This window comes from Sylvia atricapilla, chromosome 2, assembly GCF_009819655.1.
Source record: "Sylvia atricapilla isolate bSylAtr1 chromosome 2, bSylAtr1.pri, whole genome shotgun sequence".
NCBI classification, from domain to species: Eukaryota; Metazoa; Chordata; class Aves; order Passeriformes; family Sylviidae; genus Sylvia; species Sylvia atricapilla.
This window is the reverse complement of record NC_089141.1, coordinates 88,373,908-88,400,971: the sequence shown is the minus strand read 5'-3', so window position 1 is coordinate 88,400,971 and position 27,064 is coordinate 88,373,908. Positions and strand designations below refer to the sequence as shown.

The 27,064-nt window shown below is 40.6% G+C and overlaps 1 protein-coding gene across 2 annotated transcripts; it reads left to right on the top strand.

Moving 5' to 3' along the window:
* The first annotated feature begins 239 nt into the window (after positions 1–239).
* Positions 240–26,333, top strand: EDAR (ectodysplasin A receptor). 2 transcript variants are annotated; one of them, XM_066313727.1, is made up of 11 exons: positions 240–304; positions 1,000–1,122; positions 2,200–2,381; positions 7,245–7,330; positions 17,913–17,999; positions 19,137–19,262; positions 19,351–19,425; positions 19,730–19,802; positions 20,467–20,626; positions 23,487–23,547; positions 24,921–26,333. In XM_066313727.1, the coding sequence occupies exons 1-11, from the start codon at positions 254–256 to the stop codon at positions 25,238–25,240; spliced, it is 1,344 nt and encodes a 447-aa protein (XP_066169824.1). In that variant the 5' UTR covers positions 240–253; the 3' UTR covers positions 25,241–26,333. The 2 variants fall into 2 exon arrangements, with proteins under 2 accessions (XP_066169824.1, XP_066169823.1); XM_066313726.1 differs by having other exon boundaries at positions 19,134–19,262.
* Positions 26,334–27,064: the final 731 nt, after the last annotated feature.

The window sequence follows — 27,064 nt, the reverse complement described above, 5'->3', positions numbered from 1 at the left end:
GGCAAGACTGGATTCCCTCCTGGCATTATCTTCTCAAAGAGATGTGTCGTACAGGCGTGTGCTGTCTGTGTGTGTGCACAACTGCACGTGCACATCTCCCCCTCTCTTTGTTTAGACCTCTGGGCATTGCTCCCATGTAACCTTTGTTCTGCTTATGAGCCTTCTGTTCTTATTTTGGCAACACACACAAATATTTACTCATGTTCATAAACAATCACCAATTCTATCTTTTCAGGTAAAATATCAAGAGAGCATGGCTCACCCGGGTGAACGCAAATGGACTCACATGTTCCCTTTCCTGATGGTAGGTATTTCTGTGTGTACATGTCTCCCTAGGGAGAAAGATAAGGGGGTTCTGCTTGGGTTATTCATAACCACCTGTGAATTGTGGCAGAGGAACTAGGCACTGAACCCCAATGCAGTGATCATTTTCATTCCATAAAACACCTGGGAATGTGCTGTTTAAACCATAGCTGCTGGAGAAAAGGAGGAAGGAGAAGGACCCAGGATGGAGCAGAGACAGAAGGTGCTGGAAGAGCACATTGGCCGGGGTGTCACATGAAGCACAGCCCTATTGTGGTTGAGGCCCGAGGCAGTGCATAATCTCTGCCTGTTATAGTTACCCCTTGCAGTCACATTCATAAAGGCTCATTAGGGCTGGGAGTGATGAGGGTGTGAACTCGGGCATTTGCATGTGCAGGAAGCATATGAGTTAACAGGACAGGAACCATGGCCTTCAGTGTTTTAAGGAGTGGCAGTGCCAACAAGCATGAATGTCAGTCTCTGGGAAACTCTTGGAAGTACCAGGGTGCTGGAACTTGCATCTGCTTCCATTCAAATAGTGTCACCACTTCTGCTTCTGAGCTTTAGGGGTGTTTCACCCTGCAATGCTGGCCCTGCTGCCTGTTGAACCATAGCAGCTGTGCAAGGGGAGGGGGTGAGGCATGGAGGACCATGGCAGTGGGAGTGACAGTGCTCTGGAATGCTCTCTGGTGACAGGTCTCCCTGGTGTACTCTGCCAGTGCCGAATACTCCAACTGCGGTGAGAACGAGTACTACAACCAGACCACTGGCATGTGCCATGACTGCCCCAAGTGCGAGCCGGGAGAAGAACCTTACATGGTAATTTCATACTCTGCTGCTGCTGGGGGGAACATACCAAGCACCAAATGCAAAAAAAACCCAAATACTTTGTTACGTGGAAGTAATGGGTAAGGAAAGGAATCAAGGAAGGCTGTGGATGCCTAAGTAGGAGCACTCACACCTCCGAGTGTGCTGTGGGAGTGAGGCATCTTGCATGCATGCCACATCACAGAAGCAGCCTGTTAAAAGGGATACTGTAAAAACTGGAAGGTAGAAGTTCCATACACAGCCTCTGCCAGTCTGTTCTCATGTCAGTAGTTGTGTAGAATCTGGTGCTGACATTCCAACACAGAGTGATAAATTGGTCAGTCTGGTCTGCTTGCTGGCCCCTCACACTGACAAGTTAGTTTTGCTCTCCCACTAAGATATTTTGGCACTAGAGGAGCTTGGGTGTTTGTGCAATATTTTAAATTATGGTTTCTAAGTTACTATTTGATTTACAGCAGATAATTGTTGCTTATTAAAAAAAAAAAAATATTACTGAAATCCTGTTTGGTTTTAATGGGATAAACATCCTATTGCAATTTCACACAGTTGGTAGTCCCGAACAAGTATGTTTGGGTAGAAACCAGTTTGGTTTAGTTTTATTTAATCTAAACATCATGTTCAGCTGGGACATGTGAGTTCAGAGGTTACAAAATCTTACCCAAATATTGCCTTTTGGGCTGTTCCCTCTGGGGTCTCCTAGCCTGAAACTGCTGATAGCCCTGCTGCAGCTGTTTCTCCTGTAGGAGTCTTCTCTACTCTTCCATTTTTAGTTCACTTTCTATCCAAGCAGCAGCTGAAATTCACTTCCACAATTTGCTGGACTATGATAGTGTGGGGAGCCACTTACAAGCAGTATGATGCTCCAGTTCCCCTTCTCCTCTCCAGCACACAGCGTGCTGCATTCTTATATCCCTGCATGGTCATTTTAGGCTAGACACTAACAGGCCAAATGACCGACTCCTCTCCCTTTGTGCTGGAAAGCCAATGGGGCAGACTGTGAATGTTCTCTTTTGCTGGAAGTTAGTGTGCAGCACCAGACTGCTTTTGAGTGACTGTGTGTGTTTGCAGACATGTGGATACGGCACCAAAGATGAGGACTATGGCTGCGTCCCCTGCCCTTCAGAGAAGTTTTCCAAAGGAGGTTACCAGATATGCAGACGGCACAAGGACTGCGAGGGGTTTTTTCGAGCCACAGTCATGACACCTGGGGATCAGGAGAATGATGCAGAGTGTGGCCCTTGTCTCCCAGGGTAAGGACTTATCCATGGACCTTTGCTCTACCCAAGGCACTGGGAAGTACTTTTCTAATGTCAAAGTCTCTGACAGCCTCTCCATGTCAAAGCTGACTGTAGGTGCAATACTGGTAAATTATGCTTTTCCATCTCTGCTAAAACAGTACATTTAAATGTTTCAAAGGCATTGGTGAGTTTAATAAACACAGAATCGTAAAATAGCTAGGCCTCGAAGGGACCATAAAGAAGATGTTTTTAATCTTACTGGATTCTCACTGAAAAAAATAGCTGTTTGGAACAACTAGAAAACTTATTCTTTTACTAGAAATGGAAAGGGAACAGGCACAGGTGTGTAGTGCCATTTTAAATACCCAAAGAAATCCAGCTTGGCCTCCAGCTGTAGCTTCAGAGGGACACCTTCTAAGTCTTGCTTCCTACTTATGAGCTGCATGACAGCACCTTGAATACCCTGTAGGGTCTATGATGGCACTACAGCATGTTTAGGGGCATAAAATATCTCCTCTCCAGATGTGAACATCTGGCATATTCATCAGTCATTGGCAGTATTAGCTAACATAGCTGTTCAGTGAGATTTACCAAGGCATTTTAGTCTCCAGGGTCCTTTCTACACATCAGAATGGAGTCTGAGGAGCTGTTGATGTAGTGTGTGTGGTGTTGTTCAGAGTCAAAACAAGTTTCAGGGCTGGCTGAAGGGGCTTAAAATAGGTGCTGTTTATTAACTCCATCTTTGTAGTGGTCTCTCACACTTGGTATAATTCTGGTAAGAGTAGTGAGAAGGAAATTGCTACATTGGATATGTGTATCCTTGACAATATTACATCTGAAGGTCTGCAAGCCCAAGCATATATTTGGACTCTTGATATCTTTCTGTAGGATGAGTAAATACTCTAAAATACAACCTCACCTTACATACTTTTTTGGTTTCTGCCACTATTTGTCTTTGGTTTAGAGAGTAATACCTTCTGACATTTGGCTTTTGTGCAGTTTGTCGATGCTATATAATCCACACTCCCTATAGCACAGGAAGCTCTGTTAAAGAGGCCCTGCAAGCTTCCAGGTTTATATTATCAGTGAACCTGTGTGAAATTTTCACAGTTTACAAATAAAATGAAGGATGTGTCTAGCTGCCAGCCAAACAGACTGATGATGTGACCTGAAAAAAGCTCCCTCTTGACTTCCTCTCAGATCATAAAGAGCAAGAAACTTAAATAGTGGTCACAGTTGCTGTTTTGCAATTTTTGTAAGGACTAATGAGGTCACCCAGGTGGGAGCAGGGTGCTGGCTGAAAATAATCAGCTTGCACAGCTGGTGCTTGGGGAGAAATCTCAAAACACCGTGTTTGCACAGGTGTAGCCTGTAGCAGAAACTGGTCTGCCCGAATCTGGCTGAGTGCCGCTCCTCCTGCAACGCTCAGGTCCTGGGATTGTTTGGCAAAGCCAGCAGTTGAGGAGAAACACCCTCTCTCAGTCCAAGCTTGAATAGATGGAATTCTCAAGATAAACTAAATATGAGCTAAAACAAGCTCTGAGGCTGCCCTGACTCCTCATGCTACTTAAAGTCCTCAGAGTTTGCTCCTGTGTGCTGGTGGGGGAAATGCAGAGCCTCTGTGTCAGAGCAGAGAGCTGGTGAGTAGCTGATTGTCCTTATTGTCCCCTGTGCCACAGGGAAAGCCAGGTACCAGGGTGAGTGGCAGCTGCCAGGGTGCTCCCTTGCCTGGGCAGTAAACTCAGAGAGCCCCTGAGTGCATGTGAGGGATAAAAGCAAGGTTTCCATTTTCAGAGGACTGCTTCCATACCACACCGCAGACCTGCCCAAGGTAACAGCCCACATGCTGCTGTTTGCACTTAGGGCCATCTTATCCCTTTGCTATTTTTCACCACCTCAGTTCAGAAGCCTGAGGTAAAGATGAGCATATGGCACATTCTAAATGAAAGTTTTCAGATAAAATGCCACTGAACTGGCAGCTTTTTCCAGTGGTTACAAGAGACATCCTCTGTACTTTATCCTAAACTAAGTGCTGGATAATTATATATTTTTCCTTTTATTTTCTTTTTTTCACCATTACCAATGACCAATTTTAGGGAAAGAGACATTTGGTAAAAGAGGAGAGGTCATCTGCTGCTTCTTTGTGTTCCCTCTCTTATAAAATAAAAATAACACTGTCATGCTCACAAGAAATGTGCAAGACAGGGAAGACTTTAAAGGCTTAGTTCCAAGGATGTGATCCTCAAACTAAAGTCCAGTTGCCAGTGAACCCTAGAGGTACCTAGCCTGAACCTCCTGGGACACTCAGGCTTTGTCCTCTGCTCCCCACCCAGAATCTCTTCCATCATGCCAACTAGGACAGGTTAAGACCGTGGAAATTTGGTGTGACTCAGACTATTTCCCTCACTGAGGTGATCCATTAGTTATTCCTGGAGTGTGACTGAGGTCACAGCCGACTGCAAGCAGCAGTGGCTGGTCAGAACAAGGGTCCCTCTAGCCTGGTCATCTTCATTCACCAGTGACCATGAGGAGTAAGAAAAAGTCAGGTATTAATAATACATATCCCTTATGTTGTCCCAGCACCTATTTTCATCTTGGGGTAAGTCTCCTCACAAGATAGTATTGCAATGAAATAATTTTCTTTTTAAATACTATCAGAAATGCCTCTGCTACTGGCACTTCCCCATTTCATGTGTTTGTCCATGACTACAGCAAATGCAGGATCAGTCCTCTGAGAGGTTTTAAGAGAGGGAGTGAGTGCTCCTCTGTTTTCTGCATGAAAAGGTTTAGCTAGTTAATTGCTAATGAAACTAAGTCCCACCCTTGCTGTTCTGGATAAGGCAGCAGATGCCTCCACCACAGATACTCCTCCTTGCTGTCTCTCTGCAGACTGTTCCCTGCTGAGAACAGCATCCACCCCTCTCCACCTCCTGCCCCAGTCCCAGGCTCCCTGTTCCTGTGGGAGCACAGGCCTAAACCTGGGTCCTGTCCCTGAGTCTGGAATGGCAGCACCAATGTTAGCCCAAGATAAGCCACTGTAGTGTTAGGCAAGAAAACAAGTCCATTTTTCAGTCTAGCATCTATTCTTGGATTTTGCCTGTAGCCCCTCCAAACCTGAGCCTGGCAGTTGCCAAGGAAAGAAAGACTAAATATCATAGTGGAAGAGTTACACTGTGAAAATTAATTTTGTCAGTAGTGGGTCACTTCTCCATAGCTGGTGATATAAAGCTATCACATATTTCCAGCATTGCCTTTAGTATCTGGTGCATTGGAAAGTAACCAGAAACATAAATCTGTCACCAGTACTTCGTGGGGGTGAGTTACTAATGCTTGCAACTGCAGTTTCCTACTCACGTGAGTGAATGGTTGCCTGCCATCAGCATCCTCTTCAGTTTTCTTTACATGTCCTCCACCATTCTGCATTGTGGTGAAAACCAAAATTATTCCACCAGCTTGATTTAATTAAGTGTCAGAAGGATTGTTTGTCTTTCCTAAACCAGCACAGCTATTAGACTGTGGATCCTAACTGTCCTGTATTTCTCTTCATAGATTTATGTGTATCTTTGGGTTTCCACTCCTTCGTTTTGTGGTTTGGCAGCATTTTCCTGTGTATTTATTAACTGTTTTACAACCTAAAATTATGTAGGCCCCCATAAGAGAGGCAAGATGAAGTTTTGCTTCTCAGAGAATGGTAGAGGGGCACAAGGAGCACAAGAAATATTTGAAGGAAGAAGTGAGGGTGAATCTTTTAAAACCAGTAAGAAAGAAATCAGGAACCACGTGTAGTTCCCCTGCTCTCTGAGTTTCCTCCCCTTTCTCCCCTTTGCAGAAGTCCCTGTCTCCCCTTTGCATCTCTGTGTATCCCATTTCCTAGAATGATATCCCTTATTTGCCATTCATTAATGCACCAACTGATTTTGATGGATGGTTTCAGCAGTGATTTCCTAACAATGCATACATTTTCCAGAAAAAGCCCACACTTCACATGTGTAGGCAGGTACATAAGAGCAGAAAACAGATCTCCAATTGCATAAAATGTTTGTAGTGTTGAATTCCTGTCTACACAGAATAGATTATGAATTTATTCATCTCTTCATTAAAATATGTAGTGATTTACAAGTGATTTGTAAGGACATATCCGTAACATCAACATTATGATGTTACATCAACATATGTATGATTCTGATTCAATTACTCATTAGAGTGCATATGGATCCAACCCTTGAGTAGCCAATTACCTTATTTCAACACTTACTTTATTAGCAGCCCAGAAGTTCAGATTATGAAAACCTTTCCTTCCCACTGTAATTCCACTATCAAGGACTGATTTATAAAAAATACAGCAAGGAAATAAAAAACCAAAACCAACCTGTAAAATCTAACCTGCCTTGCCCTGTGAGGGTGGTGCTTTTCTGTATTTTTTATTATGATCTGGCTCAGATTTGGTTCTAAGATTACAGAGAGTATTCTTACAGTGTTTTGAGTGAAATTAGCCAACCATATCCAACTGGTGGTCTTCCTTAAAAGATTACTGCTTCAAAAAGCTACATTCTCCTATTTTGAAAAATCTTATTTCAAGGCATGCTGTAAACTGCAGTTTGAACTCAGCAGGGAGACTAATGTTGTTTTAGGCGATGTTACCACTTCTTGTCATGTCTAGATGTTTGATTAATTACATTCTAGGAGGAAAGGAAGAAGGGAAACACAGTCTCTATTTAGGCAATTTGGGGAAAAAAAATAAAAATCTTTGCCTCAAATTGCTTATAAAAGTTTTTTTAAATGATTTTATCTCCGTATAATTGGTTGCTGCGGAACAATGTTCAGTCATATCATATTAATTTGCACTGTTTTGCCTCTTCTTGCCCTTCACTGCAGTTACTACATGCTGGAAAACAGACCTCGGAATATCTATGGGATGGTTTGCTACTCGTGCTTGCTGGCGCCTCCCAACACCAAGGAATGTAAGTGTTCTGATGTTTCCATGCATTTCATCTGGTTTTGACTTAAAATCATCTGGAAACTCAATGTGAAATCTTTCAGTGATGATAATTATGTTCAAACAATAAACCCAGCTCCAGTTGAGCAATTTCTGCTTCCAGCTAGCCTTGCCAACAAAGGGAGGGAATGCTTATCATTTGAGGAAAAAGCAGAATCTTTGATTTTAGGATCTAGTATTTCTCATTTGTTCTCCAGCTTTTATCTGTTAAGATATTCCATGCAGGACTTATTAGGGTGACTTAACCAGTAGATCCAGGAAATCCCATGTCTGTGTAATTTTCTTTTTTAAACTGAGTGAACTTCATAGTCTGTTCACCTGTGAAGAAAACTCGTGGCAATTTGTAGACCTGTAATTTGTCGGAGTAAAGGGGCATCACACCTTCTCATAGCCTTTGGCTGATTCAAGGGTTGACATTGACATCTGGTGGTCAGCATTGATAAGAGAATTAGTTCTGTAGATTTCATTGACAAAAGGATCTGTACATTTCATTGACAAAAGGGTCTGTTGTTTGCTAATTGAAGAAGTCATGTGTGAATGTACCTAGAAATACCTAGAGGTTCATTTGTGTACCATGCACATGCAGTGGCTTATCCATTCTTATGCCATGGGGAGGAGGGACAGCTCACACCAACACTGTACTGCAGGGGCAACCCCCCAGAAAACTGCTGTCTTCTTTAGAGGGCAAAGAAAGTGAGAAAAAGAAAAGGAAAAGTGAGACGCTCTCTGAATGACCAAATTACTTTGACACCCCTTCAAGAATCTGGAGAAGATCAAGACAAAATCTTTAAAACAAAACAACACCAAAATCCCAAACAAACAGGAAAATGAGCAGTTCCTTAGCAAGATGATGTCTCTAAAACAAAAATCCTGTCCATGTTCTTTTAGAAATCTTAGTCATGAAAAGGAATTGCAATGTTTTACCTGCTTGTTTTGAAAGCAGGGGTTGGAAGTCCCAGAGCATTTACTTATGTACATAAATAGCAATTGCTTCATTCAGATGCTGCAGAAATGTGTATCACTGGTGATCTGGAAGTCACTTTAAAGGAGTATAGCACATGAACATCTCCCAGCTTTCCTACAGTTTAAGAGCTTGGAGGAGCTCACCAGAGGATGATCACCACTGCACAGAGCTCCTGGAGAGCGGTAGCAGTCCAGAAGGAGGCATGTCCCCGAGCTGTCTGCATGCCAAGGGACTGGGCTGTTGTACAGCTGCCCATCCCTTTTGGCTGCAGAAACCCACCCAGCCCTGAGAATGCCCTTCTGCCTGAGACAGTGGGAGTGGATGAAGAGCAGGGTGAGCGTGGTTTTGGTGAGACAACATCTATTTAGGAGATGAGGTAAGGGTGCTAGGGAGGACCAAATGCGAGACACAGGAAGAAGGTGGAGAGGTAAATGAAAACACAAGAACCTATTAAAGGTAAAGGAAAAGCTACACACATCCAGCAATGCAGAACAAGGAATCCATTCTCCACTTCCCATGGGCAATTTGGTATCCAACCATCCCCAGGAACGCTGAGCTACGTCACATGTAATGATGCCTTGGGAACACAAACGCCGTCACTCTCAAGGTGCTCCACTTCCTCCTTCTTACCCAGGTTACATGCTGAGCGTGGCACCATATGGTGTGGGATATCCCTCTGGTCACTTGGGGTCAGGTGTCCTGGCTGTGTCCCCTCCCAACTTCTTGTGCAGCCCCAGCCCCATCACTGATGGGGTGGGTTGAGAGGCACAAAATGTGCTGTGTAAGCATTGCTCAGCAATACTGAAAGTATCTCTGAATTATCAACAACTTTTTGGTCACAAATCCAAACCTTAGTCCCATACTACCCACTATTAAGAAAAATTAACTGTACCTCAGCCACACCCAGCACAGAGAGTCATGGTGGGACATGAGACATAAGGTAAGAGGGTGCAGATGCACCTGGCTGCCCCATTGGTGGGAATAGAACCATGCATGCTGCTAACTCATAGCTGGAAATTAATCTCTTCCTCAAACACATGCTGAAACATGTGTTTGTCTCAAACACATGCTGAAATGGGTTGTTAGTAGTATCACACATGTTATAACTTACTGATTTGGGAAGAAATTACCAGATCTTATGTCTATTACTCACCTAAAAAAATCCCAGTCTTTGTCTTTTGTAGGATGTCTGGCAGATACAACAGGTAATGTGTTTCTATGAAGGAAGTGTGATCAGCACAAGTGATCAACCACATGCAATTTTTAGCTTGATAAACACAAGAATAAATATGTATTATCTTTGTGAGAAATTTAGGCAGGTGCATAAACCAACAAATTGATTGGGTACTAAGATAAAAGAAAACGTCAGTCCTAGGAGGACTAAATATTTCCATTTTAATCAAGTCCATTAAACCAACCATTTGATTACAAGTGTTCAAAAAGCAAGAAAGTGTCTCATAATCCAAGTCCCTCAAACCAGTAAGTTCAGGTAATTTAGTTTGTGATATCTAAATCTCTGGATCCCATTTGGAAGGGCAGTACCCCAATTCATAGGCATTAATTTGTACTCCAGCTGGAAAATGAGCCTTGCTGCAGGAACCCCTTGAAATGCTCCCTGTTAATGTTAAAGGCAGTGTAAAATCTGGTATTAGCAGACGATCTTTTTCACACATTTCACTGTCATTAGATTATACCAGTCAGAGCAAAGAAGAGGTGACATGTTAGTGTTGCACAACTGTGGAATTTTTCAAGGTTTGCAAATTCCAAACTCATCTAAGTACTGGTCTCCAAGCACATAACCTTAACAAGAAGATGAGGTTTCTGTCACATGAAAGATAATACCAACATTATGATAGAAATTGTTTATTTGTGCAGAACAACCTCTGCTTATTAACTGGTTGTCAGGATGGAGAACTCAGTATGAAAACTCCAGGTGGCCATAGGGATCTTCTGTTCCTTTGTTGAGAGTTCAGAATAGCAATGAACAGCATTCAGGAGCCTAAACCTCACACTACAGGGTTGCCTCTCCCCCAGAGCTCCTAGTTCTTCAAACTCTCCTGCACACCACTGGAGGAAGGTGACCCAGTAGGTCACAAGGAAATGAGAATGGCAAATTACTTAAAAATAGGAAGCTTGGGGTGGCAATCTCTGAATTTACAACTCTATACAGAAAAATGAGGGCAGATAAATCCTGTTTCAGGCCTTCATTAGGGCTGAGACAGGATGGGAGAACAGTGCTGCTCTCCTTAGCTGTAAATATTCCTTGCTGGGGAAGTGCCTGTACTATATGTTACAGATGGCCAAGTCCAGGGGTATGTGCCCCTGCATGGAAACTTGCTCAGGGAATTTGTCTGATGACACATTTCATCTGGCAGAAAAGTGTTTGGGTTTGATCAAAGGGTAAGCAAATATCTTTCAGCTCATATGCAGTCAATAAAACTTGAAATGGTCAAGGACACAAGATGAACACTCCATGCTCCAGCATCTGGAAATATTAGTGTAAAAATGACTGGAAGTGAGAAAGGAATTCCTTGATGTGCCTTGTGTCACCTTGTTGGCTTTTTTTGCCCTCTCAAAGGACTTGAGACGTAAATAGCACAAAATAGTGAGGAAAAGAGGGGTAGGAAAGGGAAATCATTCACATAGGCCAGAGGTTTAGTTGAGGCAAACATGTCACCAGTTTATGGTGCTGAAAATCTCAGTGGTCTGGAGCATGGGAGCAAAGTTCTGCAGCCTGGGGGGAGTAACAGGCTTCAGTGGCAGCTTGTGGGCAGTGGGCACACAGGGGGAAAGGGCTCTGCATACATGAGCATAACAATGTGTGTTGTGTAGCAGCGAAGCTTTTTCTTCTGTGAAAAAGGTGAACATCACCATAAAGACTACACTTTGCCCTGACTTGTGCACTGTGAAACAGCCATGGAAGATTTCTGGCCTCTCAACATGCAGCTCCCTCTAGTCTCCTGTGCAGGAGCTTCTGTGCTGAGCACAGAGGAGCACAACTGAAAAGCAAAAGGTGTGAAAACTTCAGCTTGAGGCAGATCATGAGCCATCAATGCTCCTTGCCTGCACAAAATGGATCTGATAGCTCTGTGATAAATAACAGCACTGCAAAAGGGAGGGGAGGCAGGTTTTCCATGTAAATCAAACTCCTAAAATAATGAACACCAAACCACTCTAAGATGTGTCTTCCCACAGTTAATGGTGCTGGATTTTGCGTCAGCACCTCTGCAATTGGAGTCGCTTCAGGCCTCTGACTATGTAGGGTGGTTTTGTTGTTTTCTTTTTCTTTTATCCAGTGTAAAAGTATATGCAAAGGACAGAAGATTTAGCCATATATGGAGTTTCTCTGGCAGAGAGGTACGGTTCCTGCTGGAAGAGATTCTGTCTTTTAGCAGCTGAAACTCTCAATTAGTTTATGTATATTAACTCTCTCTTCAAACTTTGATATTTGCCAAGCCAATTCAAAAATGTTGGAGAAAAACAAAATCAAACCCTGCTTTAGGAACACTTACTTTGAAGCTGAATTTACACAATTACATCAAATATGCGAATCCTTTTCTACTCACAGATTATTGGTTTAGAGAATTTCAGCAACTGATTGTTTTCTTTTTAATCTACTGTATAGATTAATAAGTGTGCATGTGCATACAATATTTCATGTTATTTTATTTCATTTTTTGGTAGATTTACATATGAAAACAGATACAATAACCAACCTGTGAAAGTTTTTAGTGCTCACATCTGCCAGGGGTAGCTTGGGAATTTTTTTTTTTTTAAATGAAGAAAAATATTAATAAAAGAAAAATTATGTAGTCAGGCTATTTTTTAAATACCAGAGCGCAAATGACATCTAGAAATTGAAATGATAATTTTTATTATTATATCACTAGAACTTCAAAAAGAACTAAACAGATGAGATGGGAAAATTGAGTAACAATTGATGGTTTTCTGTGATGAGGTGTGATCAGGAGGGCACATGCAAACCACTGTACTGGAGACTCAGAACTCAGCCTCCTTAATTGAAGGGCTTAAGTCAAAGAGACTTAAACAAAGCCACTGTATTAGTTAAAATAATTATTTCCGAGATTTTTATTTTAACTTTGCATTATTGTAATATCACTTATTTCTATTCCTAGCCAGCTTTACCCTTTTGTAATACAATCAACATCAGGATCTTTTTTCCTTCTGTTTTAAATTATGCCTACAAACGAATAGGCTTGTTATCTGGAACTAAAAACCTTTTCTTTCTTTTTGTTTTTTTGAGTTGTTTGATCTCTGAACAGCCATTTCCTCTTCACATGTGTACTGGGAGAAATGTTGAAGGCCGTGCTTTATTATTCACTGTTGGTATGGCCTGATTCTCCTCCCCTAAGGATTTGTCCATATTAGGAAAGGAACCCAACCTCAAGATAAAATTGGCCAGCTTCAGCCATCAGCCTTCAAGGGGAGGGATCTGAGAAGAAAATGTGGGCTTTGCTGTCTTCAGCAGCTGGGAAAGCTGAGCTAAGGTATCCCTGAGGAGGTTATGTGGTCCTGGTGCAATTCTTCTCTATAAAACCACTCCAGTGACTTTGATGTTTTCACTGGTGATGGAGCTGCAGCTCCCACAGCACCACCCACCCGTGGGAGACACTGCAGGTCCCTGCAGGATTGCTCTGACTGGGCTCAGGAGCTGAAAAACCTGCAGGGCTGCAGCCTTGTACCACTATTCCAACGGGCTGGCCACCAGGACACTGGGGAAATGGGAGACCAGCTCCAGGCAGGTCTGTTCTCTTCCTTATGATGCTCTAAAGTCATGACAGCAAAGTTTAAATAGCAATTATCCCCTTCATGTTGCACAGAGAATGGGATGATAACACTCAATTCCTGGACAGAGGCTTAGTTCATGGAGTGTTTGTCTATGACTTTCCAGTGCTGTGCAATGATAATGCTCCCAGTGAGTCCTAAACAAAACTTTGACTCATGCAAATAAATTGTCAGACTAAGGCCACGTGGCCTATTATCATCATCACTTCCCTGCCCTGGCAAAATAAAAGGAGAGAGAAATAAAATAGTTATAGGCATTATAGAAAGCACAACAGAAAAAAAAAATTCCTTTTTTATGATGTAGTTACTTACAGAAGGATTGACCAGACTGAAAACAAAACTCAAGGGGAAATATCCTATCATTATATTCTGAAGTTTAATTCTCAGGATTTGTTTTACTTCATGCTCTTCCTGGTGTAATAGCTACCTACACTAACTGAAGTATCTACCTGTGACTCCAGAAAATATCAGAGTAACTTATAGTATTCTGTAAAATAAAGAACACTCAGGCAATCCTCCATTGCCTAGGATATGTTCTGTTATCAGTGATTTGTGATATTTTCAGGGTTGGTTTATGTTTGATTACTGAAATCAAATGTAGGCACCTCAGAAAGCAGGTTGCCTTTGACAGCTGCTTTAGCTTCCATGACTTTCCAAGTGCACAGGCATTCCATTTGAAGTGTTGTTTCCCTAACTTTGAAAGCAAACCTTTCATGTAAGTACCTAAATACAGATTTAAATTATTTAGAAGTTCTGACCCCTGATTTCTACGTATCTAGGTCTTTCTTTATTACTATGTTTAGTTAAAATCCAGATTTAATTTTGTCAGCCATAAACTGTCTATTTTTATGGAATTTCAACTCAGTATAATTTATTTTTCATCCTATGTTTCATGCTGGTAGTTACTTATTTGCATGTGTGCTTTATCCTACTTCAGCCCATAACAGAGTCTCAGTGATGGCACTCACAGCTCATCTGTGCCATTCATAGCTGGGCTATGCCTGGGAGAGGAGGGATGCATCAGGAGATAGCAAGCTGCACTCAAGAGCAAGAAATAGATACGCATATAGACACCAGTTTTTTTAAATGTGTCTTATTTTATGATCACTCTGATTGTATGTGGTGTAGAGACTTTGGGGATTTTTATAACATGTTATTAAGTATTAAATAGACTCAAAAAATATCTGTTGCTAGTTGTGAGCAGCAGTCCTTTGAATGGACCAGTAAGCTGATAACCCACAGCAACATATGTCAAGGGCACATATGGTCTCCTACTGCACCAGATTTTATTCACTCACAAACACTTGCAAAGGGGCATGGTGGTAAAAACTCCTTTCCCTGTGACCTCCCCCTCCTCCTCTCACAAATCTGGTAGTTTTGTTCATCAATTCTTACTGCAAGTTCTGTCTCAAGGTACAAGAACAACTGGAATAGTCTGTTACATAAAGCAGAAAGGTTCATTGAAATAACAACAAAAAAGTACTTTATTGCCCAGGATTTGTTTCCTGAAAGAACAAAAGGCAGCTGCATGGTAATTTAAGTTAAAGCTATCTTTTGAGTTAAAATTCCCAAATATTCAAAAGTGAATACAGATTCAATTGTTCTTTTAAACAAAAGGTATGGAGAATTTTTTAATGAAATTCTATTTAGACTCCAAGAAAGTAACTACCAAATCACTTTTTTTTTTTTAATAAAAACATTTACAATGCAAAAGTTGACCAACCATGAGTAATAAACTTCTTTTCTAATTTCTTTATCACATTCCTACAGTATTACATACAGGTGTCTAGGAATATAAACCACTCTTTTGCACAGCTATATTAGAGCCATCAGTCTTTATTTAAAAAATAGAGTTATTTCCATATGGTGTGCTATAACACCTTAGGATGTCTCTGGCTGAGCTATATCTAAGTCTTTATAGATTATGTGTCATCTATATTGGAAGCAGAATTAATAATGTGATGGGATGCAAAACTGGATGTGCACAGGAAGCAGCAGCTATGAGTTGTTTCTTTTTGCTCATACAAAAGGGAAATAAACTGAAATTCCACAGAAGGTGGCAGTTTGGTTCCTCTCGTAGTGCAGGTGCATGAATTGGCACTTTCTTCTTAGCCACATCTAAAGAGAAATCTTGGCTCATAATGGATATGCCAAATTATTACATTTGACAGTAGACTTAAAATATGTGTAATGAGTAACTGCCACCCAGGCATGTGTAAAAGGCCACCACATTCTAGCACCAGCCTTGATTTTGCCATGCCAGCACTGCAGAACAAACGAGGTGGCTTCGTGCCCATGCAAAGGACATCCTGCAAGTGGGCTCTGGGGCTGGAGGCTCTCCCTGGGGTGCACAGGAGAAGAGGGGATATTGTCCACGTGCCTGCTGTGGGCAGCACCACACCCTGCCCTGGTGTGGGGTGGAGCTGGCTGGAGTGTGATGATGCTGAATGAAGAGTGATGACCTTCCTCCTTACCTTTCCTGTGCTACTTGCTGCTGCCTGACTTCCCACTTTGAGAGGCTTTTCTTCCTTTCACAGATGGGTGAAAAACACGAAGTTAACAATAGCAAGAGGCTGAAAGATTATTAGGCAGAAATACTTCAATGACTTCATGCTTCAAGTGAAGGAAAAGAGGGGCGAGTTTCCTAAAACTCACTTGTGGAGATGGGCTGAAGCTTGTTAGCTAAACACCAGGCAGACAAAGCAGCACAGCTTGCCTGTGTTCACTGAGAGGCAGTGTCAGAGAAATTATTGTTGACTTGTTGCAGCTTGCAAGGACCGTGCAGAATTCCAATTGGCTGTAACTGGATTTGCCAGGGGGGCTGCAAGAATAGGCATAAGCCTGATGGCTGTGCACGAACATGAAGGAAAGTATCAGGCTGCAGCACTGGCCGTTTGCTGAATTTCTTCTGTTGTCCAGCCACGATGAGTAAACACAGAGGTCATGACCAAGGATGATTCACTTCAGTTTAGTGAAGAATTGAAATTTTACAAATTACCTCTCTTTAATGTCCACTACATGCAGATGACAGCTTCATTTACTGATCCCTAGATAGTCTTAGTGCATTGCAGTTTCTGGAGCTCATAACTAATTCTTTTTAGAAAGAAATCTGTCACAGAGAAGGACCAGAGGCAAGACTTATATTATCTAGCCTTAATTTGCAAAATATGAAATGCATCTGAGTTAACAAATTAGTATATTTAAAACCTTATGAAAATCTTTATTCCATTTGAAAAAATACCGATTATAATAAGTTAATCCATTTCCTTCCAACAAATGATGTTTGAAAGAAGTTTTATGATTGTTAAAGAAAATTTCTTTTTAAGACATCTGCAACTCATACTTTGTGGCCTCCTTCAGTGTACATTTCTCATTCACAGCATGCAGACAGTTTTTGTTTGTTTATTTTTTTTCTTTAAAAAACCCTTTCTCTTCATTTGAAGAATGTGCATACTGCTTTGTTCTTAACCCTAGAACATTTCTCAGACCATTCCAGACCTCTTCCTTTCTTGTCAAGTTTACCTGGTGATTTGATTTCTTTGAATATTTACTTAGTCAAAGGAAGGGCACAGTGAGCTCTCATCTACCCTGATTGCCAAACCAGCTTGTGGAGCCATGTGCTGTGCACACCTTACCAGATGACTGGGACAGCTTTTTGCCTTTAGGTCTGCTGAATTTAATTATCACTGGACTTTTTCCACAGACAGCTAATACAAAGCAGGAGGAACTTCATAACTCCTCCAAGACAGAAAATGATTTTCAGTGTCTGTTGATAGTAGCTGTTTGCATTACATGTTTACCAGTGGCATCAGAGTTCATTTGAGAAGGAAGATAACGTTTACTCCCAACCCTAATATTTTAGTTGTTTTGGAATACTATACAAACACCCTCCCATATAAAAGCATTCCCATGAACAGCTTTATTCCAAATAACATGCGCTATTGTTTGCTATTGTCAAAATATGTTATTTTATGACTTGGTTTAATGCTTTGAAAACTTGGTGCATGACCCCAATTTTAACCTTGACTGCAGAATTTAGACCTGGAAACCTCTACTGGATGATCTCACTCCTCTGACAGGATGAAGTTTTCCTATAACTTCTTCATTTAATTTTTCAGTGGATTTTCACTCTCTCCAGAATATAGATTTGGACTGACAGGAAATCATAAGAAACATACTGCCCAGTTACATCACAAGAAATTCTAAAATTCCCTTTTATGCCAGTACAGTTCCATGGAACAGAAAAGCAATCAACACCATTATACGTCACTTTCCCTAGTTTTTCCTGTGGCGTCATGAGGGTTTGCATACCATCACAGCTTCACATTGATGCTGCTAGTGAAGGTTGCTTATGAGATGCACTAGCTGATGAACCTACCAGCTAAGTCTAAGTCTGCAGCTTCAAATACTGGAGTGGGTTGTTAACTGTTTGAGTAATCAGCTGGACGCTGGAAAACTTTCTGCTAACCAGGACAGATCCATAACATGGGAATCTATGTGTGTTGGCTTTTTCTTCTGAGTTCATATCTGTTCAGGAGTCTGACTTTCACTCCCTCTGGACACTGTGCAGAAACCTGGTCTGTAACCCAACTTTCAGTGTACCAGTAACACATTTTGGGATTAGGGACATTTCAAAGAGCAAGTAGCTCTTGGATCCTTTGCTAATAAATGGGAATGCAACCAACCCAAGTAAAGGCTCTCTTTCCTTGAGTCAACCTATACCTTTGACTGGACAAAGTAACCATGGAATTTTGTGGCATTTTTGTTTATATTGCAGGTGCAGGCACTAACTCTGGCATTTCAGCCATTTTCCCAAGCACCTCTGGCACAAGCACTTTCTCACCTTACCAGCATGCTCACAAAGGTAAGAATGCACTCACAGGGTTAATTTAGCAGCTCTTTGTTTTGAAAAGGGCATCGACAAAGTGCAATCAAACTGAAACTATCTGTAACTATTTTCACTATCTGTCACTATTTCCAGATTTCTAAAACTGCTGTTAGAAATAATTCGGATTTCATTTTTGTTTCTCACTTAATCAACACTGCTGTTTGTCAGCTGAAAGTAAAAAGGATTTTACTGAGCTGTACCCAGTGATGCCAGCAATAAATTTAGCTCATTATTTGTAGCTTTACAGAAATAACACTCTGCCTCAGCAAAGCATAACTTAGAATGGTGAAAATAACTTCATGCACAAATATGGTCAGTCTCTTATTGAACTAACACAAACAGTTTTCCAGCATGATTATTAGGCTTTTAAAATTTTTGGACCTGAGAAGACAAAATGGGAAAGGTGCAGTTAATGAGGTACTGACAATGCCGTTCTTCTTGGTATTGTCTGAAAACATCACTGTTAGGATCACGTTTTCAGAGAAATTAAAGCTGTCACGCCTCTTAGTATTTCTGTAATTTTCTGCATCCTTTCATGCCTTTTCAATTCTAGCTTTTTGCATCCAAGTTGTCTTTCTGAATATGTTTTCACATAGCTTATTTTAAATTCACCTTCTAGCCATGCTGCTTTTTAAGTATCTGGTAGAAAAAAAATCCATTCTTTCATATGAGCATTGTATCCTCCTTTTAACCTAGAGCTTTTGAGGCAGCCACAGTAATCAACAGTAATTTTAGCTCTTTTTACCTTTGTATATTTACTGTTTTGGTCTTTTCAATGCTGATTCCCAGAATGCAGTGCTACAAATGTTTCTACTCTTGCATACATACAGCTTCCCATGTTAAAATACAAGTTTCTACATCTTTGTATCTGATGGATCATACCATCAAAAATTCTTAATGAATACTACTAACTGGTTAATGCATAAATACCAAAATTTTGAGAAATTTTTAATTAACTTGCCTTTGAGATGCAACACTAAGTTTTTCAATGCTTAACAAATAACCAAGACTCAGATCAACTAAAGGATTATTATGTGTAGAGCAGACTGCAAACTGTCAACTATCCTCTGATCCTAAGAGCTGCTCCTTCATTTATTTTTTTTATTCCAGCAGATCTTTCAGGACAAGGACATCTGGCTACAGCTCTTATAATTGCTATGTCTACTATCTTCATAATGGCTATTGCCATTGTCCTCATCATCATGTTTTACATTGTAAAAACAAAGCCATCTGCTCAAGGTAATTGTTCAGCAGGTAAAATTTTAGTTGCAAATGCTACTTTTAGAAAGCTTCTGAGAATAATTAGTGTTATATTTGTATATTCTAGCCTGTTGCAAGAGCCACTCAGTAAAAAACGTCGAAGCTCAGGCTAACACACAAGAAGAGAAGAAAGAAGTGCAAGGTACAAGTTGTTTTAGTTTTGCTTTTTCTATCCAAGACAACACTGGGCTTAAATATTCTTAATACTTTTCTCTTAATTGCAGTTTCTCCTTTGGAGTATATAATCCCCTCACCAGTTTACTAAAGAATTGTCTATACTAGATTTTTGTACTTCCAGAATGTCACTTAATCCTCAGATAGCAATTAAAAATATACCAGAGAGATTTATTTTGTCAGTAAGGTTGCCAGCAGAACTAGCTCCTGTCACAAAGCACTGGTTTGGAAACTTATTGCCAATTTAAACTTCTCTAATTGTTGTTCTACAGATAATGTTGTGATATTCTCTGAGAAAGAAGAGTTTGAAAAGCTTACAGCAACTCCAGCTAAGGCTGTCAAAAGGTAGGTAAAAGATAAATATATTTCCAGTTTCACTGAAATAGGGGAGGCACATGGTCATCATTCATCCTGGTACAGTGGAACACAAATTTGATGGGTATGCTGGGAAGTTGCTGCAGCAGGGCAAAAATCACATGCCTTAGTAGGCTTTTCACCCTCTGGTTTCTAAGTGATGATAACAGACATTGTGAAGAGACACCTGTGTCCTCCGCATTCCCTCTGTGACCAATTCATCAGATCTTAGGACTCCATCTCCTCATTTCAGAGGTTATTTTCTGGGACTTATCTGCCACAGGCCTTAAGAAAACCCCTTGTCTGTCCCTAGCATCCTCTGGATGGCATGGTGTGGTAGGTTTCCTCCTCTTGTCTCTGCCCAGCAGCCAGACCTGCCTAGGTAACATGATTAAGGTGGGCTAAACAATGTCCTCAGTTGGAAAATCCCTCAACGAAAGGATTCTTGCAGGCTCCCTGTGACTGTGTGGCTTGGTGGGCATTGCACATACACACTGGGCTGGTGAAGGCTGTTACATTCACAGGATGTCAGAGGAAAGGCGTTTTAAAAAATGGAAAACCCTTTTATTTCATTACTCCCAGATAGCAAAAAGAAGATGACTGAAGTCAACCCATGAGAGGCTTCACTAAGATAACCACATCCTTCATTTTACAGTGAAAATGATGCATCTTCTGAGAATGAACGACTTTTAAGCCGCAGTATGGATAGTGATGAAGAAGCTGCAGTTGACAAGCAAGGGACTCCAGAGAGATGCTTGTTATCTTTAGTGCATTTGGCCAGAGATAAGTCTTCTACAAGCAATAAATCAACAGGGGTAAGGCTACTTTGAGATTTAAAAATTCAGGGCATTTTTCTACTTTTTACAAAAAAACCCCATATAAAGCATCAACCCACCGAAGTGCATTGTAGGGTAGATCAGATTGATTTGCAAGAGCTTCTCCAGACAAATTCGTTATAGAATCTCCTTTGCATAATGACATATATGCTTATGTATAGTGTTCAGGGATAAAAATCAAATTTTCTACAAGAAGTTTTCTATAATTAATTGGCTTTTTGGAGTATTATATATTATAGTTTCAAGAAAGAAAAAACCCATATAACAACAATCCCCTGTCATAGCTAATGTTAAGACAGTAAAATAATGAAGCAGGCTGGATTTGGCTGCCAGCAGAAGAATCTAAGTACCTTGACCCAACTGCATCAGCATTTCCATGGCACAGATTTCTCAATAATATCCGGCGTTGTGCTTGGTTTCCGTGTGGAATTTTGAAAAACACACACTTGGTTTGAAGGTCATTCCTGTGCTCTGAAGGACACTGTAATCCACTGTTTTGCTGTGGAAGGCCTTTGCTTCTTCCTGCTGAGCATGTACTGCTCAGGGCTTTTTATCTCACTTGGAGTATTTTAAAGCACAGTTAAGGCCACACCTCTACCACACAACCTTTCAGTTTGTGTTGACATCAAACTATGCTTAAAAAGAAGGTGTCCTGAGATTTTTTTTTTAATATCTCAAATTTATTTTAAAATGGCTATAGCTAGGTCCAAATCATATAATTAAACATCAGAGATTATTTAAGAAAAAATAGGTTTGAAAATGCATCTTTTCATGTTTGCATGTTTAAAATTGTTGAGAGGATCAGCTCAAAATTTCTAAAACATGCCACTTTTTAGCTGGGATCAGACACACAAAATCCCAACACGTTAAGCGGTTTCGTAGTTGTAGAAATTTATGACCATCTGAAAAGAATTTACTATTCCAATGCTCACATCTAAAAGTTCAGGTTTTTAAGGTCTCTCTAAATATCCAACTTTATGATACTTTTGTAAGCTTGAAATAGGATAATACACGTTGGTTAGTCATGAAATCAGAATATTTCCTAAGAAGGCGGTTACCTTCAAAAGACCGTGTATCATAGATACATTCTCCAGAGTCATTTAGATAGATAGCTGATAAGTGCACCTAAAGCATGAACTATTTCTTCCAGACCGGTTCTTATCCACATCCTCATGGACTAAAGACTGCTGACAAGGCTGAAGACAGACTTTCCAATGAAAGTGCAGATTGCATCAAGATTCTCTGCTCCATACCTAGGATGTCACAATTAAGCCAGTTGCCAGAAGTTAGAAAAGCAGTAATTTTCTTCAGATTGGGAATTAAATATCAGTACCAGCACAGGAAAGATTATTCAGAGCAGTTGGACAAAGATAAAGAAAATTAGAGACTTGCTATTAACCAAGTCTTCTTCCTAGTTAAAACAAAACTTATTTGCAATGAGCTGCCACTCAGAGAATCATCATGATAAACATTTCCTGTTTGCGTCCATCTTAAAGTTTAGATTTAAAAATCCCCCATCTTCTGGCCCTGCTAAAAGGAGCTTCTTGCATAATTCCTCATGGAATTACTTAACCTGCTTCTTTACCCTAAAAGTGAAGGGAGAATGAAAAATAAGCATCTGATAGTTTTCTTAGGAGGAGTTTTAATAAACCCCATTAAAAGAAAATTTCCTGTTTTCAAGGTTGTAAACCAGACAACCCAAGCCTAGAATAGCACCATGACCGACTCAGCACATGTAAATTACTCGAGGAAGATGTGAACAGCCCTCAGCTCCTGCACTGCTTTGCCCTGCAGTACAATGCACTCACCCTGTGCCTTCCAGACACACTTCAGATGGAGCAGCCACTCTGTGCTCTCCAGCTGCAAACCCATTAATCCACGTCATTGAGGCACCTTGCCCTTTACAGCCCAAATAAAATGAGGAAAATCTTTCCACAAAACAAAGTACTGAAAGCAGAGCTTTTATTCAAGCCTCGTTTGCAGTGAAAAGTGACAAATTTGTGGAGATAATGCTAGAGTGCTGTCAAAAAGACAGCTTTTCAGAAAGCTCCATCCTAATGAGAGGGAAGAAAATTTCAGCCCCTGAGAACTCATGACATTTTGACATTTGTTTTCACTCCACATTGAAACCCCAGCCAAAACCTGGGAATATTTTCCTAAATGAAACTATATTAAAGTGTCCGTTTTTAGCTTGAAAAATGTCAGGCTATCAGTCTTGTTTCTTTCTTGTCAAAAATGACTATATATATCCCCCTGGACCTCAGATTTTTCCTCTCCAAAACTTTGCTGACTTTTTTTTTTTTTTTTTTTTAATAATCTATCTGTAAAATACTTTACTTAATTAGTAATGCACAAAGCAGGTCCACATCAAGATACAGAAAGGAAGAGCCCCTCCTCTATAGTGCTCTTAGATTACTGGAAGAAAGCAATTTTGGTCTGAATGTAATTTCCTGCATCCAGTCCTGACCTGGTTTACCTAGACATCCCTACATTAATTGTTGCATATATGGTATTGGATTTGTCCTCATTCTCAAGAGTTTACCTCAGTCTGAAAGAGAAATAAAGTAAACACTTGGGGCAGAAAAGTACTTGCTCTCAAAAAAAGTCTAGAAGTTGAAATGAAAGATCTCTAGCAGTGGCAGGTGAAATCAGAAATATGTTTATGTTTCATTGAATAATTGCTGTGCCATTTACTTTGAGTGTTTGAAAGGGACCCTTGAGGACACTGTGCAATAACCCCATGAAACGGAGATGTCCCACAGACTTTCCACTGCTGTCTGCTAATTGTTTAATCTTGTAACTGAAAAATTATTGAAATGGATTTTCTCTTCTCACTTAGATTCAAAGTCGAAGGAAAAAGATACTTGATGTGTATGCTAACGTGTGTGATGTTGCAGAAGGTGAGTGTACAATTTGCATCTATGCTAAAAGCATGAAATTAGATCACAAGCATTTGTTGTAAAGTAAGAAAGGCCTCTGGCTATCCATGGAAAATAGTCCCAAACCAGAGAAGACACTCTGTAGGCAGATTTGCATTCACTTGCCAGGAACGCTGTGGTGCCATGACCACAGAACTGTCCAGGCTGGGCTTGGGCTGGAGCAGCCCACGGCTTCTCCAGGCACCTGTATGGGCTTCCTTCCTGTGGAGGGCAGGAAGAGTTGTGGTGGCTTTGTTGGGACACACAAACACACCAAGATGCAGAGAAGCAGTTTTGTATTCCCCATCTAGAGGAAGCCTGTTGGTCTTATTTCCTTAGATAACAGATAAAAAATAGTTCCAAATATGGAAGTGTGGTTTGGGGAGGGTCAGGACTGAGAGTAAGACACAATTCTCCACCTACTCTTCTTCTCTAAATTCCATCCCACATCTCACAACAAAATGTGGAGTTTCTAGGCTGTAAGTGTTTTGACCCTGTTTAGTACTTGACTACCTGAACTGTTTTAGCAGGAGACACAAATTAAGTTCCCTATAGAACAGGGGATGTGACTGCATTTACTTCCCACCACATACACACACACTGTGTGTGCACATGTATGAGTATTCTAGAATTCAGGGAGCTCTGCCTCCCATCAAATTATTCCTGATGCGTAAAAGGCAGGAAAACTAAAGAAGCAAAAGTCTGGCTTAGGAAAAATGCTGTGGCTGGTTCTCTCCTCTGTTTTCAGAACATAAATACATAGAAAATACGTCCAGGAGAAAATAGCCTTTTCCCCACAGGATGAATGTTAAATCCTCCCTAGAGATTCACTACAGTAATGACAGTTAAGCACTTGCAGGGACTTTTATTCTTGCATCTGGCATCATTGCTTCACCTCACTTCTCACTTTCCTACAAGGGCAACTTTCAATTACAGATATGTTTCAGCAGCTGCTGGTGAGTCTAAGGGAAGGGTCAAAACTGTCTCTGGAGCTTAAATACTGAGCCTGACGTGCAGAGGTAGATTAATGGGGCTGCTCACTAGGGACACAGCTGCAATATAGTTTTTCTAACAGCTAGTAAATTGTTGAAGGGAAGGGCAGAGCCATGGGAATTCATACAACCCATCTATTACTTCTTTTCCAGGCAACTTTTTACCCTAATTATGATATCCTACTGTCATTATGAAGAATTAATTTGGCAATATGCAGTAGCAACTTTGGACCTAGACATATATCATGAACTATCACTTAAAGATTCAGCTGTATTAATTGCTAACAGTGTAATCTGTTGTACTTTAATAAATGTCAAGACTTGTACTCAGGGTCACCTGACGATGCACCCCTCCCTCTGCAGGTCTGAGCCCTACGGAGCTGCCATTTGACTGCCTGGAGAAGACCAGCCGAATGCTCAGCTCGACCTACAACACAGAGAAGGCCATAGTGAAGACGTGGCGCCACCTGGCCGAGAGCTTTGGGCTGAAGAGGGATGAGATCGGCGGGATGACAGACGGCATGCAGCTGTTCGACCGCATCAGCACGGCAGGCTACAGCATCCCAGAACTGCTCACCAAACTGGTCCAAATCGAGCGATTGGATGCTGTTGAATCCTTGTGTGCAGACATTCTGGAGTGGGCACAAGCAATGCCGGCTCCTGAAGCAGCAGGGACATCCTGACACGCCTGCCTGGGGCCTGCGCTTCCACATCAGAAGTGTGATTCCAGTAAGCACTGCATCAAAGACCCTGGACTGAAGACAACTGATGCTTCTTCTACATCATTTCTCACAATAACCAATGGGAAACTCTTTGACTTCTAAAAGTGAAGTAACACATCTTCCAAAACAAGAGCAGAAATTTCCCAAGAAGCTTGGCATGAAGCATGTCATTAAACGACATGATCGTGTTAAAAAGTTACTGATAATCAGAGGAGACACAAGCATCCGTTTTGCAGTTTGTGTATGAGTAGAAGGGCAAATAACCCTTCTGTTACCCTTCCTGCCTGGCCTTCAGGAAGTCATTGAGTAGCTCTCTGAAAATATTCGTGTCTCTTAGGGCTTCATTCAATGGCTCAATGGTTTTACAGTTACAGTCAGAAGCAGTACCACATCTACAGTATCAATTAATACACATTAGGCACCTACATTTCTGTCTGCTCCAACCAGTTTCATTTTCTACACTTATTATGGGTTTGTTGAATCTTGAAGTATGTGCATTATGTGCACAGGTGTATATGCACAGTCCTCAGATTGACTAACTATGCTACATGGAAAAAGAGTTAACATAACTTCCAGCTTGAAGTGCTTCAAAACGATCTAAATAATGCACATAAATGCACTCCTGGTCCATACTGACATTTCAGAAATTCTAAGTTCAAACTGCTGACTTACTGAGGACAAGCTGGTTACCAAGTGGGCAGTAAAAGTGGGCGGTTACTCCTTGCAAGTTGAGAGAAAAAATCTTCTTTTCTTTACTGTTAAGAAAAAAGGAAAAGCAAAACCAGATTGTCCATTAAAAATATACTTTTCCAATAGTGACATCTATATATTAAATTATATTCTAGCCAGAGGAATTCCAGAAAACAGTGGTGCACGTGTGACACAAATGAAAAAAAAAAAAAAAGTAGATTTCTTTAGAGACACTTGAAATACAGAGGAAAAAGTGGTTTTAATGCTATACTTTCCTAAGCCTAGACCATGAGCACACAAGCTACCAATGACATTAAACTCATCTGGAAAGTAATGCATTATTGTTAGTTTGAGAAGTACAAAAATTTACGATTTGGTTTTCTTTTAACTGGTTTTCACTGTTAAAATTTATCTAAAACTCATTCAGACCACAGGTCAGTGTCTGTTACCAAACCTATTTGCCTAATTTATAGCTAAAATAATGATGATGGATTTCATCAAGTGCAACCACTAAATTAAGAGACGTGTCAATTACAAAGCAGTGCTTCTTAAATTCCAAAATGCACAAGTAAACAAAATGCTATTAAAAATATCTAGTATTACCTGGAGTTTAGTCACCAGTATTCCATCACTTAGTAACTAGATCTTATCTACTATAGTATCATAATTGTGCAAAACATTTAGCATCACCCTTTAACATCTATATTTACTATTGTTTCAGCACTTGATTTGTATATCAGGGGAAGTACATACTGCAACATAAAACCTATCCCTCTCATTATACTTTTTCCACCCTTTCTTTCACATCATAACACACTCTTGATTAACTTGCATATGCCAAATTTGATAAGATTTTAACTCTTCTTTCAATGATGCAACAAGCTGCATTTATTTGAAATTTAACTACTGGATTGATGTTGAATTTAGGTGTGAAATTCTTGCAGTCTTGAAACTTATGACAAATACATACAGATTTCAACAGGCTTCAATAAAATTTCTAGATCTGCTTACAGCTCAGCACTCTTCAACATGATTTTCAAGACCATGAATTTGCAGGTTTTACTATTGCTACTAGAAAGAAAAAAAAAAAAAAAA

What these genes read in the sequence shown, in the direction of transcription:
- EDAR (XM_066313726.1), top strand. Translation starts at nt 254, where the DNA reads ATGGCTCACCCGGGTGAACGCAAATGGACTCACATGTTCCCTTTCCTG. An exon ending in GCCTCCCAACACCAAGGAAT is followed by an intron (nt 7,331 to 17,912) that starts GTAAGTGTTCTG and finishes TTTATATTGCAG; the next exon opens with GTGCAGGCACTAACTCTGGC. An exon ending in AACAAAGCCATCTGCTCAAG is followed by an intron (nt 19,263 to 19,350) that starts GTAATTGTTCAG and finishes TGTATATTCTAG; the next exon opens with CCTGTTGCAAGAGCCACTCA.